At 36.8% G+C, this 12,851-nt stretch overlaps 3 protein-coding genes across 3 annotated transcripts; 1 reads left to right on the top strand and 2 right to left on the bottom strand.

Moving 5' to 3' along the window:
* The first annotated feature begins 1,238 nt into the window (after nucleotides 1-1,238).
* On the top strand, nucleotides 1,239-2,011 carry LOC106718999 (39S ribosomal protein L21, mitochondrial). The gene is made up of 2 exons (XM_014513226.2): nucleotides 1,239-1,427; nucleotides 1,496-2,011. Exons 1-2 carry the CDS (start codon nucleotides 1,370-1,372, stop codon nucleotides 1,966-1,968), a joined length of 531 nt encoding a protein of 176 aa, XP_014368712.1. The 5' UTR covers nucleotides 1,239-1,369; the 3' UTR covers nucleotides 1,969-2,011.
* Nucleotides 2,012-2,130: 119 nt separating this feature from the next.
* On the bottom strand, nucleotides 2,131-5,124 carry LOC106718982 (regulator of telomere elongation helicase 1 homolog). Its single transcript, XM_014513208.2, has one exon. It carries the CDS (start codon nucleotides 5,053-5,055, stop codon nucleotides 2,131-2,133), a length of 2,925 nt encoding a protein of 974 aa, XP_014368694.2. The 5' UTR covers nucleotides 5,056-5,124.
* Nucleotides 5,125-5,453: 329 nt separating this feature from the next.
* LOC106718981 (probable elongator complex protein 2) lies at nucleotides 5,454-12,365 on the bottom strand. Its single transcript, XM_045686744.1, has 12 exons — nucleotides 12,142-12,365; nucleotides 11,690-11,981; nucleotides 11,228-11,437; nucleotides 10,627-10,848; nucleotides 10,150-10,385; nucleotides 9,885-10,035; nucleotides 7,515-7,709; nucleotides 7,283-7,405; nucleotides 6,655-6,820; nucleotides 6,204-6,468; nucleotides 5,744-5,970; nucleotides 5,454-5,663 (listed from the first exon to the last, which is right to left on the bottom strand). Exons 1-12 carry the CDS (start codon nucleotides 12,265-12,267, stop codon nucleotides 5,525-5,527), a joined length of 2,352 nt encoding a protein of 783 aa, XP_045542700.1. The 5' UTR covers nucleotides 12,268-12,365; the 3' UTR covers nucleotides 5,454-5,524.
* Between the last annotated feature and the right edge of the window lie 486 nt (nucleotides 12,366-12,851).

Here is a 12,851-nt window from a genome sequence, read left to right as displayed (position 1 = left end):
AACTAAATACAATGCAAGTGGACACAACACTCCGCCTACGAATCAATTATCAGGCAAATGTATTCAGATTGGTCATCCAATTAACGGTTTCAGCATAGGTAGCGCATCGCCTATCTCCGATCCCTTTGATAATATTTAATAGGGTTAAATCCCAGTCGTTTGTTAACCGAGACGTCTTGATAATGCAGTACCACTTTGACACAAACAAAGCTCTGATACACACAAATATATCTACCTGTAGATTAACATGTGAAGCGATAACGGAATTTAGTATATGTGCATCAGAATTCAGAATATTGCTTAATCAATATATCTGAGGTAAAGTATTTTTTTCTATATGTAAGGTACTTCTTATAGTCAACATTTTTAGTAATCCTTGTTTATGATTGAAATCTCAGTGTAGAGTATAGTTAAAGGGAGCGAACGAACACAAAGTTAATAAGGCTACTTAATGTTTCAGTAATCACACACAGCCTCATAATATATTATAACTTTAGTCCGTTGAAACTTGCACAAAGAATCTCGGCAACACGCGAGAGATAGATAAAAGTACAGCTGGCGGCAGACAAATAATAATTTCATATCACGTCGCTGAATGTACCGCGCTAACTAATGCACACACTCGCATTGAGCCGCCTCTGCACTTTTACGCAGTGTTGGCTCTTTGTTAATTAATGTTAGCTTCAATGCGAACACTGCTTTTACCGCACTGCGCTGCTCCAAGTACTTGTCTGTAGCGAACTGCGGTCACTGCAACATATTCAAAACGTTATTTCTTTTATGAAAAAATAGCCAGCACATAGTTTACCTAATTCTTGCGCCGAGTACTCCGATTTACCTATCATGGTCAGTTGATATGAAATAAAGATTATTTGTTACCTCATAGACCGATATGTGTCTTCTAGTTACTATACTAAAATTATTTATTCTAACTAGCCTAATTAGCTTCGATTATTTCATAATCAACTTATGGTTAGCGTAGGCCATTATCGACCACATCGTCAATCAACACTAACGTTAAGTGGAATCAGTGTAGACGCTAGTTTATGTACACAATCAAACAAATCTCTATTCACTGTGTAAGAGTTATGAGTAAAAATATTGAATTGTGTACCGCATTAATTCTACTAATATACATATATAACGAAGTAAAATAAATAAAATGTTAAAACTTAGCATTACAGCATAAATGTATTTATTATAATGTTAAGATTAAAACGGAACAAAATCTCTAACTGTCAACTGTCATTCTCAAATCTATCAGCTGTAGAGAGGTTATGTTTTTGCCTAAAATAAATAGACCTGAGATATGTTAAAAGTACTCTTGCATTAAGAATAATTAAAGAGCTTAGATTACTTTTCTCTAAAAATGTCTTTAATTAGAACAGGCCTGCAAAGACTAGCAACCGTTTTCAGTGGGAGTAATGGTAAGCAACATGTCTAAATTTTTTTCTACCATAATACACATTTAAATAACACCGCAATTCTTTTTCAGGGGGCATTCTATCTAGATTTCTCACAAATGTTGTGCCTGCTCAGCAACAATCTATTAATACACAAAAAGAAGTAATAGAAACATGTAACAGAATGATTGCACAGAAACCTTCTCGTAACTTTGCTATTATTCATCTCTTGGGTAAACAATGGCGGGTGAGCGACGGCGATCTGCTTGTAGTCGAAGGATACTGGCCTCCGAGTATTGGTGATCAGATAAAATTAGAAAAAGTACTTTTAGCAGCAACAAAAGATTTCTCATTGATTGGTCGACCACTCGTACAACCAGATCTAGTAACAGTCACTGCTACTGTGATATCTAAGGGACTCTCACACACTCGCGTACACTTCAAGAAGAAGAGGAGGAAGCAGTTTATGAGAATCAACTTCCAAAGAGCTCAGCAGACTATGCTGAGAATTAATTCTGTTGAAATTGCTGATAAAATTAATGCAAGACCTAAAAATGAACAGTGAATGTTGTAATAATTTAGACTAAATGTAGATAATAAAAAAAACATAACATTAAAAGAGACTTTTTATTTCATTCTCAAATTTTCTTAAGTACAAATTATTTATATTAATTTATTGATTTATATATATATATACTTTTTTTTACAAAGAAATAATTTAATATTATCACCTATCTAATTTAACATCATCACAATATTTCTGAAATTCAAGCTTATGTTCCTCCTTTAGAAATCTTTTCATTCCTTTAAATAAATAAAATAGCTTTTTATTTTCAAGCAAAATGATCAACGTCTCCAATAACTTGGTATAATTCCCTTCTTTCTTGTATGCCGATATTGAGACTTGAAATTGTTTATATTTCTCCCCGTCTAAAAGTACTTTCATTTCTTTAACAAAATCAATCAAAGATTCAGGAGCAACCCTTTCTATATTACTACTGTCATTACTCTTTATAAGGTTCTCCTCAAAACCAAATGCTTTGATTTTTAACTTTTTCTTTTTAGCAACAGCATTTAGACTTACTTCCTCAGCATTTCTTTTATGTATTGTCACTAATGGTTGTTGTTCAGTTTTGACTGAATCATTACTGCAGTCTAATGCACTGAAAAGATCTTTAGTTTCCTTCGGTCGAAATTCATTTAGATAATTTGACGCTTGAGCATTTTTATAAAAGTCCATTGAAAAATCTGCATACACTTCATTAGAGTTCGGATATTGACTTACTGATTTCTTTTGGGGATTTTTATTGATAATTCTCGTGTTTGCCAATGGAAATGAAACACCACTAGATGCTGCATTACTTTCTTTGTAATTAACATTACTCTCATAAGGTAGCAGTGGTTTTAATCTTGGGGCTGGCAAAGATGTTTCAGCATTCTTAAAAAATCTGCAAATCTCGCTCACAGTTTCTCCAAATTTGTTTGATAAGTTTATATAATCTCTGAGCCAAGCAGACAGCTGATTTTTTAACTTTGGACTGTTGAATCTACCATCACAAAGTAATATAGCTCCATAATCATTTTTGTGTCTGATAACTCTACCAATAGCTTGATTAACAGCTCTCGTTGCTTCTAAAGCGTACCATTCATCCCCCGATAAGTAATCCTTGTTTTGTACTCTGAGTTCTTCAAGGTACTTTTTCTTAAGAATGATTCGTGGGTCTTTCAATGGTGGAAATGGAAGTCCTGTTATTATAACAGCCCTTCCATTCATGTCAGCAAAATCTAAACCTTCCGATACCTTACCCCTACAAACAGCCATAAAACAAGCCCCTTTGGTATTGGGATCACTTATTTTACTATAGAAATCATTTATAATAGCATTAAATGTGTCCTTTCGTTGTGGTTCAACAAATATTGGTTTTATGTTGTTGATACCGGACCAGATTCCATCGTTTTGCCACATCTCTTGACATTTGGACATAATTGGATAAGATGGAAAGAAAACTAAAACTCCGTCAGGTACAACACGGCAGAAACTTAAAATTGTTCGACCTAAGGATGAAATATATTTTGGATTATCTCTATTTTGGTAGTTTGAGTTGAGCGGTGTACCATCTGGACCTTGGCCAATGATCTTAACACAAATTTGATTAGCTTTCACAATATGTGGATTCTCTAATAGAACACCTATTGGTATTCCTAATTCAGAAATTAAAGGTTTTAATGGAGCAAGAGTTCCACTAGTTAAAATAATACTTTTTACATTTTGTTCCAATAATTGTTTCATACCGAATCCAGGACTGAAGCACCAATAGCTGAGCACTCGTTCACTTGTTTTAGTACTAGTGGCCTTTAAAGCACCCCAGCTATCGGACTTTTTGTTCTTTTTATCTTCCACACTTATATGTACTTTGTAACATAATTTCACACGCTCTTTGTAAGCATGTGTGGTACCACTATATACAACATTTAACAAATCTACAATTTTCTGTAAGCCGACACCTTTCCGTTGAAATGGGGATGCATTTGCTGTGGACAGATATTGAATAAGATTCTCTATTAAAGTGATGACTGTCATTTGGTTATGATCTTTGATCTCAGCTTTTGATAGAAGCTCAAATATAAAACTACCAGGATATGTGGTACCTTCACTACCGACACTAATATCATCTATAGCTTTCTCTAATGCTAACATCATTTCTTTCAAAATACACAAATCATCACAAGTAAAATCTTTAGGTGTAGTATTGTCAAGTGTTGCGTCGATTTCCTCGTTGTTCTCAACAAAACTTTTCATAACATATGTTATTTCATCTATACATAAAGCAACATCAGTTGTGCGGATCTGTAATGAAGCTGATTCCTCACACATTTTCTCAACATTATGAGCTTCATCCAAAATCACAATATTATTCATTAGTTCAACACCATTAGCTTTCCTTGATTTTGGATCTAATATGTAATTGTATGGCATAAATATTATATCAGCATCTTGTTTAAGTTCTTTGGATAAATAATAAGGACAACATTTTAACTTCTTACCCACACCAACTAAATCTTCAATGTCTAAGATATCATCTCCTTTAATTGATCGGTCTTCCTTCTTTGATTCAACATTGTTATAGAAGAAGCAGGTCCTAGATTTCACTTTGAGTTGACACATGTGCACTTTGTTCATATTGTTTGTTTCTTTAGAAACTTCTGGATGAATACACATCTGATCTCTCGATCCTAACACAGCTGCTTTTACATGTCGATAACTTGATCGTTTTAATTCCTGCATCGCCTGTGTTAACTGCGAATGTGTTCGTGACGAATAAATTATTTTCGGCATGCCCCATGATGTGTTATCTTTAGATTTGCCACTAGCCTTTAAACTTTCCTTCAAATTACCACTGAAGCCGCCACCGCTGTGCTCCGAGAAATTACCGACCTGTGCATTCATTTGGAGTTGAGCTTTTTTCACTAATAACCAGGCCAGTGAAGAACACAGCAAGCTCAGAGTCTTTCCCGTTCCAGTCGGTGACTCCAACAAAGCATTCGTATTGTTTTGTAAACTTTCAATCACCTTTTCCATATACGCTCTTTGCACTTCATATGGTTCGAAAGGAAAACTAACAGGTATGCCAGATATCATTACTTCAGGCATTTTTATAGCGAGTTTGGTACTCCCTATTTAATGATTTCATTCACGCGTCTTCTTTAACTTCAAAATAAATCAAAATTATTTTAAATTTTATACAGACAAAATGTCATTTACCATGTGTCACTTGTCAAAATTTCCCGCAATTTTATACTACCACCAACCACAGACAACTATATATTTTTTGGTGTTTGATAGAAGACTTCCGTTTGTCTAGACATTTTTTCATTTAAGCCAAAAAAAAACACATTGACTACAGAATGGCATCTAACAAGAACTTCACTCGTTTTTAATCTGCTCTACTTCCCAAGGATAGAAAAAACCCTTTTCTGTCGAGTACAGGTACCATTAAAACTGACAGGATAGGATACTGTTAAAACTAAAGAAAACATACATTGTTGCACTGCTATCGTATTCTATTTATCATATTACTAAGAAATAAATGAGAACATATTAACAAAGTATATATTTATTGTTATATTGATATATTAACACCATGTATCCTTACAAAGTTGTCACTTCCACAGCTCGCCAGTAGCGCCCTCTTGCTGGATTCACTTTCCGTCATTTTAGGATTGAACATTAGCCTTTTAACGGTTAAGTGATGAGCAGCGCTGAAAAAAACAAGGCGATTGTTATGAAAATTTATATCCGGAAAGTCTTATTTTATACTTTTATTCACTGATGTTTGTACCTATTATCCAATTCTTGTAACAAGCTCCATCCGTCGATACAAAAGCTGTATATCCTGATAACACCAGATTCAAAACCAGTAGCAAGTACCCACTGCTTGTCAACAGTAAAGGGCACAAAATCGATTGCCGTCACAGATGTGTTAGCTAGTTCCAATGGTTTGCCGCAAAGGCTGTGGTACTTCAATGATGTGGAGCTCAATTGATTCGTTTTGTGCCAAACACACACCTGAGAAATAAGTTTTAATACATTTAGTATCACAATCCTTTCGAAGAGACGTTAAAAACGTATTCGTTTTAAGTGGCAGTGATAGTTTTTATGCGGAAAGCGGACGAACGCATACTGTCCCAGGTATTGGAAAATGGCTATATCCAGCCGTGGATTGACAGGATATTTAAATTATATGCAAATAAAATTATTATTATTACTTTTAATAGTTTATAATTTACTAAATGCCTTACCTTGCCATCCCTAGATCCAGTAGCAAATACCGCCCCATCTTGAGCCCAGGCGCAGCACCAGATGATCCTGGTATGAACGCCGTTACTCTTGCCCGTGCACGCGGATATTTCAAACATATCTGTGCCTTGCTGCCTTTGGTATAAGGTCCACTTTCGGTCGCGGGATACTGATAGCAACTGTTGACTGTCCGGTGAGAACGCTAACTGAGTCACGGTCAATGTATGAGATACCAGCTTCTGTATTTGTTGCCAGTTCGTTGTTTCCCTATAATAAAAAAAACAATTAATGAAAATTTAATGCTGACCATAGACAACTACAATACGAAAAGCATATTAATCCCTTAACTTTAATTGACAAAAGAGAGTAAATCCACTTTCCCTTTCAATTATTAGTTTAGGTACCATAAAATACTTTCTATTTTTTTATCGTGTGTCATAACCAAGTTCTAACCATATGAGTACAGCGGCGTGTTCCTGTGCATTGGCGCGCGCGGCGGAGGCGAGCAGACGCGCATCAGGCGCGGCAGCCAGCGCGAACACCTCGTGTCCATGACCGTACAACTTGCGTCGCTCCGGCCACAGCGTGTTCTGCATCAGCATCTCCTCGCTAGGGGGCGCTGACATACACTTGACATTACTCACAGACTAGGCTAAAGCTTATAGACAGAAAGGCTATCCGACCAGGTGGACATAAGTCAAACTAAATCATGACAGCCCACTAGCGCCACTACAGTTAACTTCAAAAAATGTCACAAGATCCTCTTTGTATTGTAACTGTCAAGTAATTTTTTATGTTTTATGTAGGTTAGCAGCACCTCTCTTACCCATTCAGATTTATCCTGTTTTGATTATACTTAAAGAGCACTTTAGTGAAGACAGTATAACACGTTAATTGCCACAAACAGAATTTGTAAGTCACTAAAACAACACCTAAGTTTAGATTTATCACACTAACTTCCATACTCAAAGTCATTAATCTTTATTCTAACAGTCGTTAGTGTTTTCTCATACTATATGATCACTAAGTCATCTTTACTCTAAGTTGGCAGTTAGTACCTTAAGAAACAGCTTCAAATTACCGTTCAAATGTACAGGAACGAAGTAACCGTCATTGTCGTCTTTATTCCCGGTGTCACCGTCCTCGCCGTTGAACACCGCCTTGTTAGATAGTCCCAGGGAAGGCACCGAAGCTCCTTCGGGACCTGTTATAAAAAAAAATGTGAAAAGACAAGTGACTTTCTAATAAGTAAAATTTTTGGGACCTAAAATTATTATAAAACTAAAACAATTCTAGTAAATTAAATAACTCACCACCAATTTCCTCTTCTACCAACTTTTCGCCGACAATATTATGAAAGTTTTGCAGAAAGTTGTGAGGAGCCTGGAACACCCTGATGACCTTCTCCTCTGCGGCGGAAGCGAAGGTGGTGGCAGTGAGGGGAGCTATGGAGGCCAGGTCGTAGCCGTGAACCTGCGGCCTCGCCACCTCGTGCCACTCCACGACACCTACAATAAGTCAATAAGTACATAATTAAATAACAGTTATTTAATTAGTTTATGTACAAAATTGTTCTATAGGTACATACATCGCTTTCACTAACCCATTGGCTGCCAGACATATTTAGAGCGTCTTGCCCTGGGTGCCAAGGTTTTATTTTGAAGAATACATGAAATTTTACAAAATATATATATGTATAAGTTACTAATACAATATTGTAATAGCATTTACAGTAATTTTATCGAAAAAAAAACACTACGAGATAACTCGTAGCTGGCGTCACTGAATAAAATTCCTGTGCTGGTTGCCACTTACGAGTTATCTCGTAGTGCTCTTTTTTCAATAAAAAATGCAGTAAATGCCGTTACAATATTGCAGACAGAAGGCAGGCGTGAAGTGGAAGTAATTCCGCGTTTCGTCTGATGAGTGTGGTGCTGAAAGCCTAATTTTAGTCTTCCTACCCTTCACATTCTTTTCTTATTAGAAAAGTATGATAAGGGGAAGTGGAATTGGCGGAAGGGGAGACGCAAAGGAAGGGGAAATGTCCTCTTTCTGTGCGTCCCCTTCTCCGTTGATAAAAGGTAGGCAACGCATTTGCGGATGTTCATGAGCAACGGTCGCGTCGCTATTTCGGCGAATTCAGGTGACTGTTTACTCGTTTGCCACCTTTTCATATATAGAAAAATATGTATGCGGCTCGCTAAGATTCGACCGAAAGGGAAATCCAGAAAATTTAGTCAAAAAGAAACTGAATCAAGGAGACTAAGTGGCCCAGATCAGGATCCAGTATGGTCAACAAATGGAAAGATAAACTACAAACTGGGTGTGCTCGGCAGAGCGAAGCAGTATTTCCTACCGGGCCATCGCCTTTAGCTCTATGAGGCGCAAGTTCGGCCGCTCATGGAATACTGCTCGCATCTCTGGGCTGGAGCACCCCAGTACCAGCCATTTGACCGCATACAACGGAGAGCGATTCGAATCGTCAACGACCGAGTTCTTACTGATCGGCTCGACACTCTGGCGTCGCGGAGAGACGTTAGTTCCCTCTGCATTTTTTACCGCATCTACCACGGGGAGTGCTCGGAAGAATTGTTTGGAACAATTTCTGCTGCCGAGTTCTGTCATCGGACGACACGACAGACCTCCAAGTTCCATTCACACCATCTCGATGGCTGGCAATCCACAACCGTGCGGTTTGTGGGTACCACCGCGTTGTGGAATGGTCTGTCCTCGGCGGTATTTCTAAACCGCTAAGAGTTAGGGTCCTTCAAGAAGCGAGCGTATCACCATCTCAAAGGCCGGCAACGCATCTGCAGTTCCTCTGGTATTGCAGATGTCCATGGGCGTCGATAAACACCTTGGTGTTCCCGCTGCTAGTTTGCCCCCCTTCTCTTTTAAAAAAACTACATTACTTGGAAATGTTCCTGCACAATGCACACATGTTTCACAACCAAAGAAATCGAAGGAATAAAAGGATGACGATAATTCAATTTAGTTAGTTTAGTTTTAGAATCAGTTATTATGAATTTACTTGGTGACGACAGCATTGCAAGAAAAAGCAGGGTCTGTAATGCATTTCATTATTTAGGACATCTTCCACCCGCAGAAAAAAAAAGGAATGCCTACAAAGCCATGTCGAATGTGCACAAAGAAAAAAAACGAAAGGAGACTAGGTTTTGTCCACAGTGCATCGAGAGTTTACAATATTCAGCAACAATAATAAATTTTTTTTTAATTTTAGTAATAAATTCATATATATGAATATAATTATTATAATCTAATCGTCTAAGTTATAATTTTTATACAAAAAACTGTTAATTAATGTTTTTACACTATATAAATTTTTAATTCATACATTATATATGTATAAAATTTTATGTAAAAATCTAATAGTATAAATTCTTGTTTATAACAAAAATTGAAAATTAACACGTTTTTTTACTCGGTATAATATTTTTATTCACCTTTTTAAAATATTTTTAACTGAAATGCCCATTTGTAATTAATCTAAAATTGCAGCACGCACTACGAGATATCTCGTAGCTGGCACTTTTGATACACACGCTTACTACGAGATATCTCGTACCTGGCAGCCAATGGGTTAAAATGGCAACTCTCATGAATAGGATAAACTTATAGACTTCGGTTAGGAAAGAATAAGCAAGACTCTTTAGAGTTTTCACCATCTGGTTTAGTCCAGGGCGCATGCAGTCTTGTGGTCTGGTCTGTGCTGACGCTGAGCAGGTACCGTCCACGATCAGGCTCCCAATGCGCGTCCTCCACGCTGCCGAAGTGACCTCCGCACACCACACGAGGCTCCCATTGACTTGTCTCCTAAATATATGGTAAAAGTTCACTTATGCAATTCAAATTATTAATATTTTTCATTTAAGTAGTTCTACAAAAAGAAAAAAGATTTAAAGTAACTAAGAACTAGTCCAAAGATACCTCATTCAATGTCCAAATGTGAAAAGATCCATTATAGCCATGTCCAAGAAAAGATTTGCCGTTGGGGCCGAAACGACTGCCGTAGAAGCCCAACCCGTTGCCCCCCACCTCCCCTACGCGGACCTTCTCCACCCACGCCCCTTCACCCAACTCTGAACATTCTGGCTCCCAAATTATTAGAGTTTTGTCAAGAGATGATGACAATAGTCTGTATACTGGGACATTTCTTTTGGTATCTGAAATAAAAATTTAAATTAAAAATCTGAAATAAAAAATACAGTTATCTTACTAATATTAAAAGTAAATATTTGGATGGATGGATTTAAGTTTGTTACCATTACAAATCCAAAATGGCAGACCCATTTAGTTCATTTGAAACAGGTATAACAATTTAAAACACTGCATAGGTTAGCAACAAATGGCTGATGGCTTTATAATTTGGTCTAAAATCAATTTTCTTAAAAACAAATTAAATACTTGTATCATATCTCGTTGGATGCCACTGCACTCCATACACCCAGCCTTCGTGTCCAGCCAATATTGCTTCCAACTTCACTGACCAATCCTTTCCATAAGCATGGAAGAGTTTCTGTTCAACTCGTATCTCGGTTGTGGTCTCCACTTCTGTATGCAAATGGATCCGCCACAAACGTATATATGTGTCTTGTGATGCAGATGCCAATAACACTGAACTCTCATCTGCAATAAATTAATTCAAGTCACACATTAACAGCAAAAACTCTCACTTAAATATGTCCGGTGTAGGCACTGACTAGTTTCGAGCCCATCGGGGGCCCTTCATCAGAATGAGTGGGACTAGTGTTATTTCGCAGACGCGGTCCATTGCTCACTGCGCACCCCGCGCCTCCCGAACCCCTCAAAACGCGCCATAAGAGCGCAGGCGACAGTCAGGACATATGTACATGAGTGTTTTAGCTATATAAGTTCATGTTAAGATCAATTGTAACCAAAATCCCAGTCTTATTATGACAAGAAAGCCTTTAGTTCCTTGTTATATTTAAGTTTAAATTGTATTATATATTTTTAATGACAATAAAAAAATATATTCTTAACTTACCAACATCTAACACATCTAGTCCTCGAACCCAATCCTCATGTCCAACCAGTACATGTACTCTATGATAATCCTCTCCAGCAAATATGTGTATCTTATGGTCATCCAGGGCACAGAACAGAACTGACTGATTAACTACTGGCAGCTTGTGTGCGTGCAATGTCAAACATAAACCGGAATTTAAATTTATTGTTTGTTTTAGGGATACCACACCTGAAAGACAATTTATGGGTATTATCCTAAATTGTACATTTTCATTATAATAAATTAAAATAAATTAAAAGTTTGTTTCACATATAACAGTGGCAACACCTTCATGTAAAATATAAAAATGAATGCAGTTAGTACATATATATTCATACCAAATGAACAAAACTGTATAAAAAAATTCATAGACTTAACTGATATGAATTACATATTTTTGTCTTAGAATGGTTTATCTCTTAAATTTCTATTAAAACTTACCATTACATTGCTCCCACACTTTAACAGTGGAATCTATTGAACCAGTGTACACAATCAGATCTTCTTCATTTGTGTAAATACTGTGAATACATGTAATGCCATCTGTGTGGCCAACCAGGGAACTTGTAACCCTCCAGATACCGTCCACCAGGCTCCATATTGCAGCAGTTTTATCAGCTGAGCAAGACACAAACTTGGTACAAGTGCCATCTTTTTTATATATCCATTTGACTGAGTTGACTTTAGATTTGTGGTGACTGAAAACTTTCAGTGGATTTTCTCCTTTTTCTCCCTGTGAATGTAAATTTTAAGTTCAATTCTTTTGTTTTTTTTCTTTAGCTGCACATAATTTACCGAATGTAAAATAGTATGAGAGATAACCTTAACCAGGCATTTTGTATTATGAAGGCGATAACTATAACAGCAGTAAAATAATTGGTATAAAAACATACCGTATCGTAAACAACAACAGCGTTTGTAGCTCCGAAGCAAACAATACCTTCATTATTCCAATCAGCTATTTCTGGAATACGATTACATGCAACCGAAGTGTAAATCTGTTCAATGTTTACTTTCATATCGAACGCTTTTAACAAAAAACTCAATGCCTCTTGTAAATTTTATCCTTTTAAATTGAAATATTTAAGGTTATATTGACATGTTTTCGTAATTTGACAAATCTGACAGTGACATTATTACTTTTTTGTTGAAACAGGTAAATAGGGTACAAGGTGGCTCTTTCATTAAACATTCACCAATAGGTATGAACAGAGCTGGGCATTAACTCGTTAATCCGTTAATCGTTAATTAACGAAGTTAACATTTTGCTTAACGGATTAACTTTTAAGTTAACTTCAAAAAGTGTTAACGCTTTTGTTAACTTCCGTTAATAAAAGTCCGTTAATCGTTAAATTAGAAACTTGGAGACGTGCTGTCATTTTCTTTAAATTACGTGCCACGCCACGCTCGTAAGTTCAGCTATGTTGGGCGACTGTCAGCGACTCGAATAGTGAACGAACGAGTTGATAATTGATATATGGGAAGTTCGCGTGCAACTGTGATGCATCACAGCGTCCAGGAAAGACGTGACCAACAGGACAAAGCCTTCCAGCTTAGCTTTTTCAAACTCGTGCGTTTTCTTTCCCAACTGTCAAGATAATGT

Source organism: Papilio machaon, chromosome 4 (genome assembly GCF_912999745.1).
Source record: "Papilio machaon chromosome 4, ilPapMach1.1, whole genome shotgun sequence".
NCBI lineage: Eukaryota > Metazoa > Arthropoda > Insecta > Lepidoptera > Papilionidae > Papilio > Papilio machaon.
The sequence above is the reverse complement of the archived record's forward strand: the minus strand, read 5'-3'. Positions and strand labels throughout refer to the sequence as shown.

Bases quoted from the DNA above. Each gene is read 5' to 3' on its own strand.
- LOC106718982 (XM_014513208.2), bottom strand. From the start codon at position 5,055: ATGCCTGAAGTAATGATATCTGGCATACCTGTTAGTTTTCCTTTCGAA.
- LOC106718999 (XM_014513226.2), top strand. From the start codon at position 1,370: ATGTCTTTAATTAGAACAGGCCTGCAAAGACTAGCAACCGTTTTCAGT. The intron at 1,428-1,495 runs GTAAGCAACATG...ATTCTTTTTCAG, and splicing joins CGTTTTCAGTGGGAGTAATG to GGGGCATTCTATCTAGATTT.
- LOC106718981 (XM_045686744.1), bottom strand. From the start codon at position 12,267: ATGAAAGTAAACATTGAACAGATTTACACTTCGGTTGCATGTAATCGT. The intron at 11,438-11,689 runs GTAAGTTTTAAT...ATTGTCTTTCAG, and splicing joins AGTGTGGGAGCAATGTAATG to GTGTGGTATCCCTAAAACAA. The intron at 10,386-10,626 runs GTATTTAATTTG...TTTTTATTTCAG, and splicing joins TCCAACGAGATATGATACAA to ATACCAAAAGAAATGTCCCA.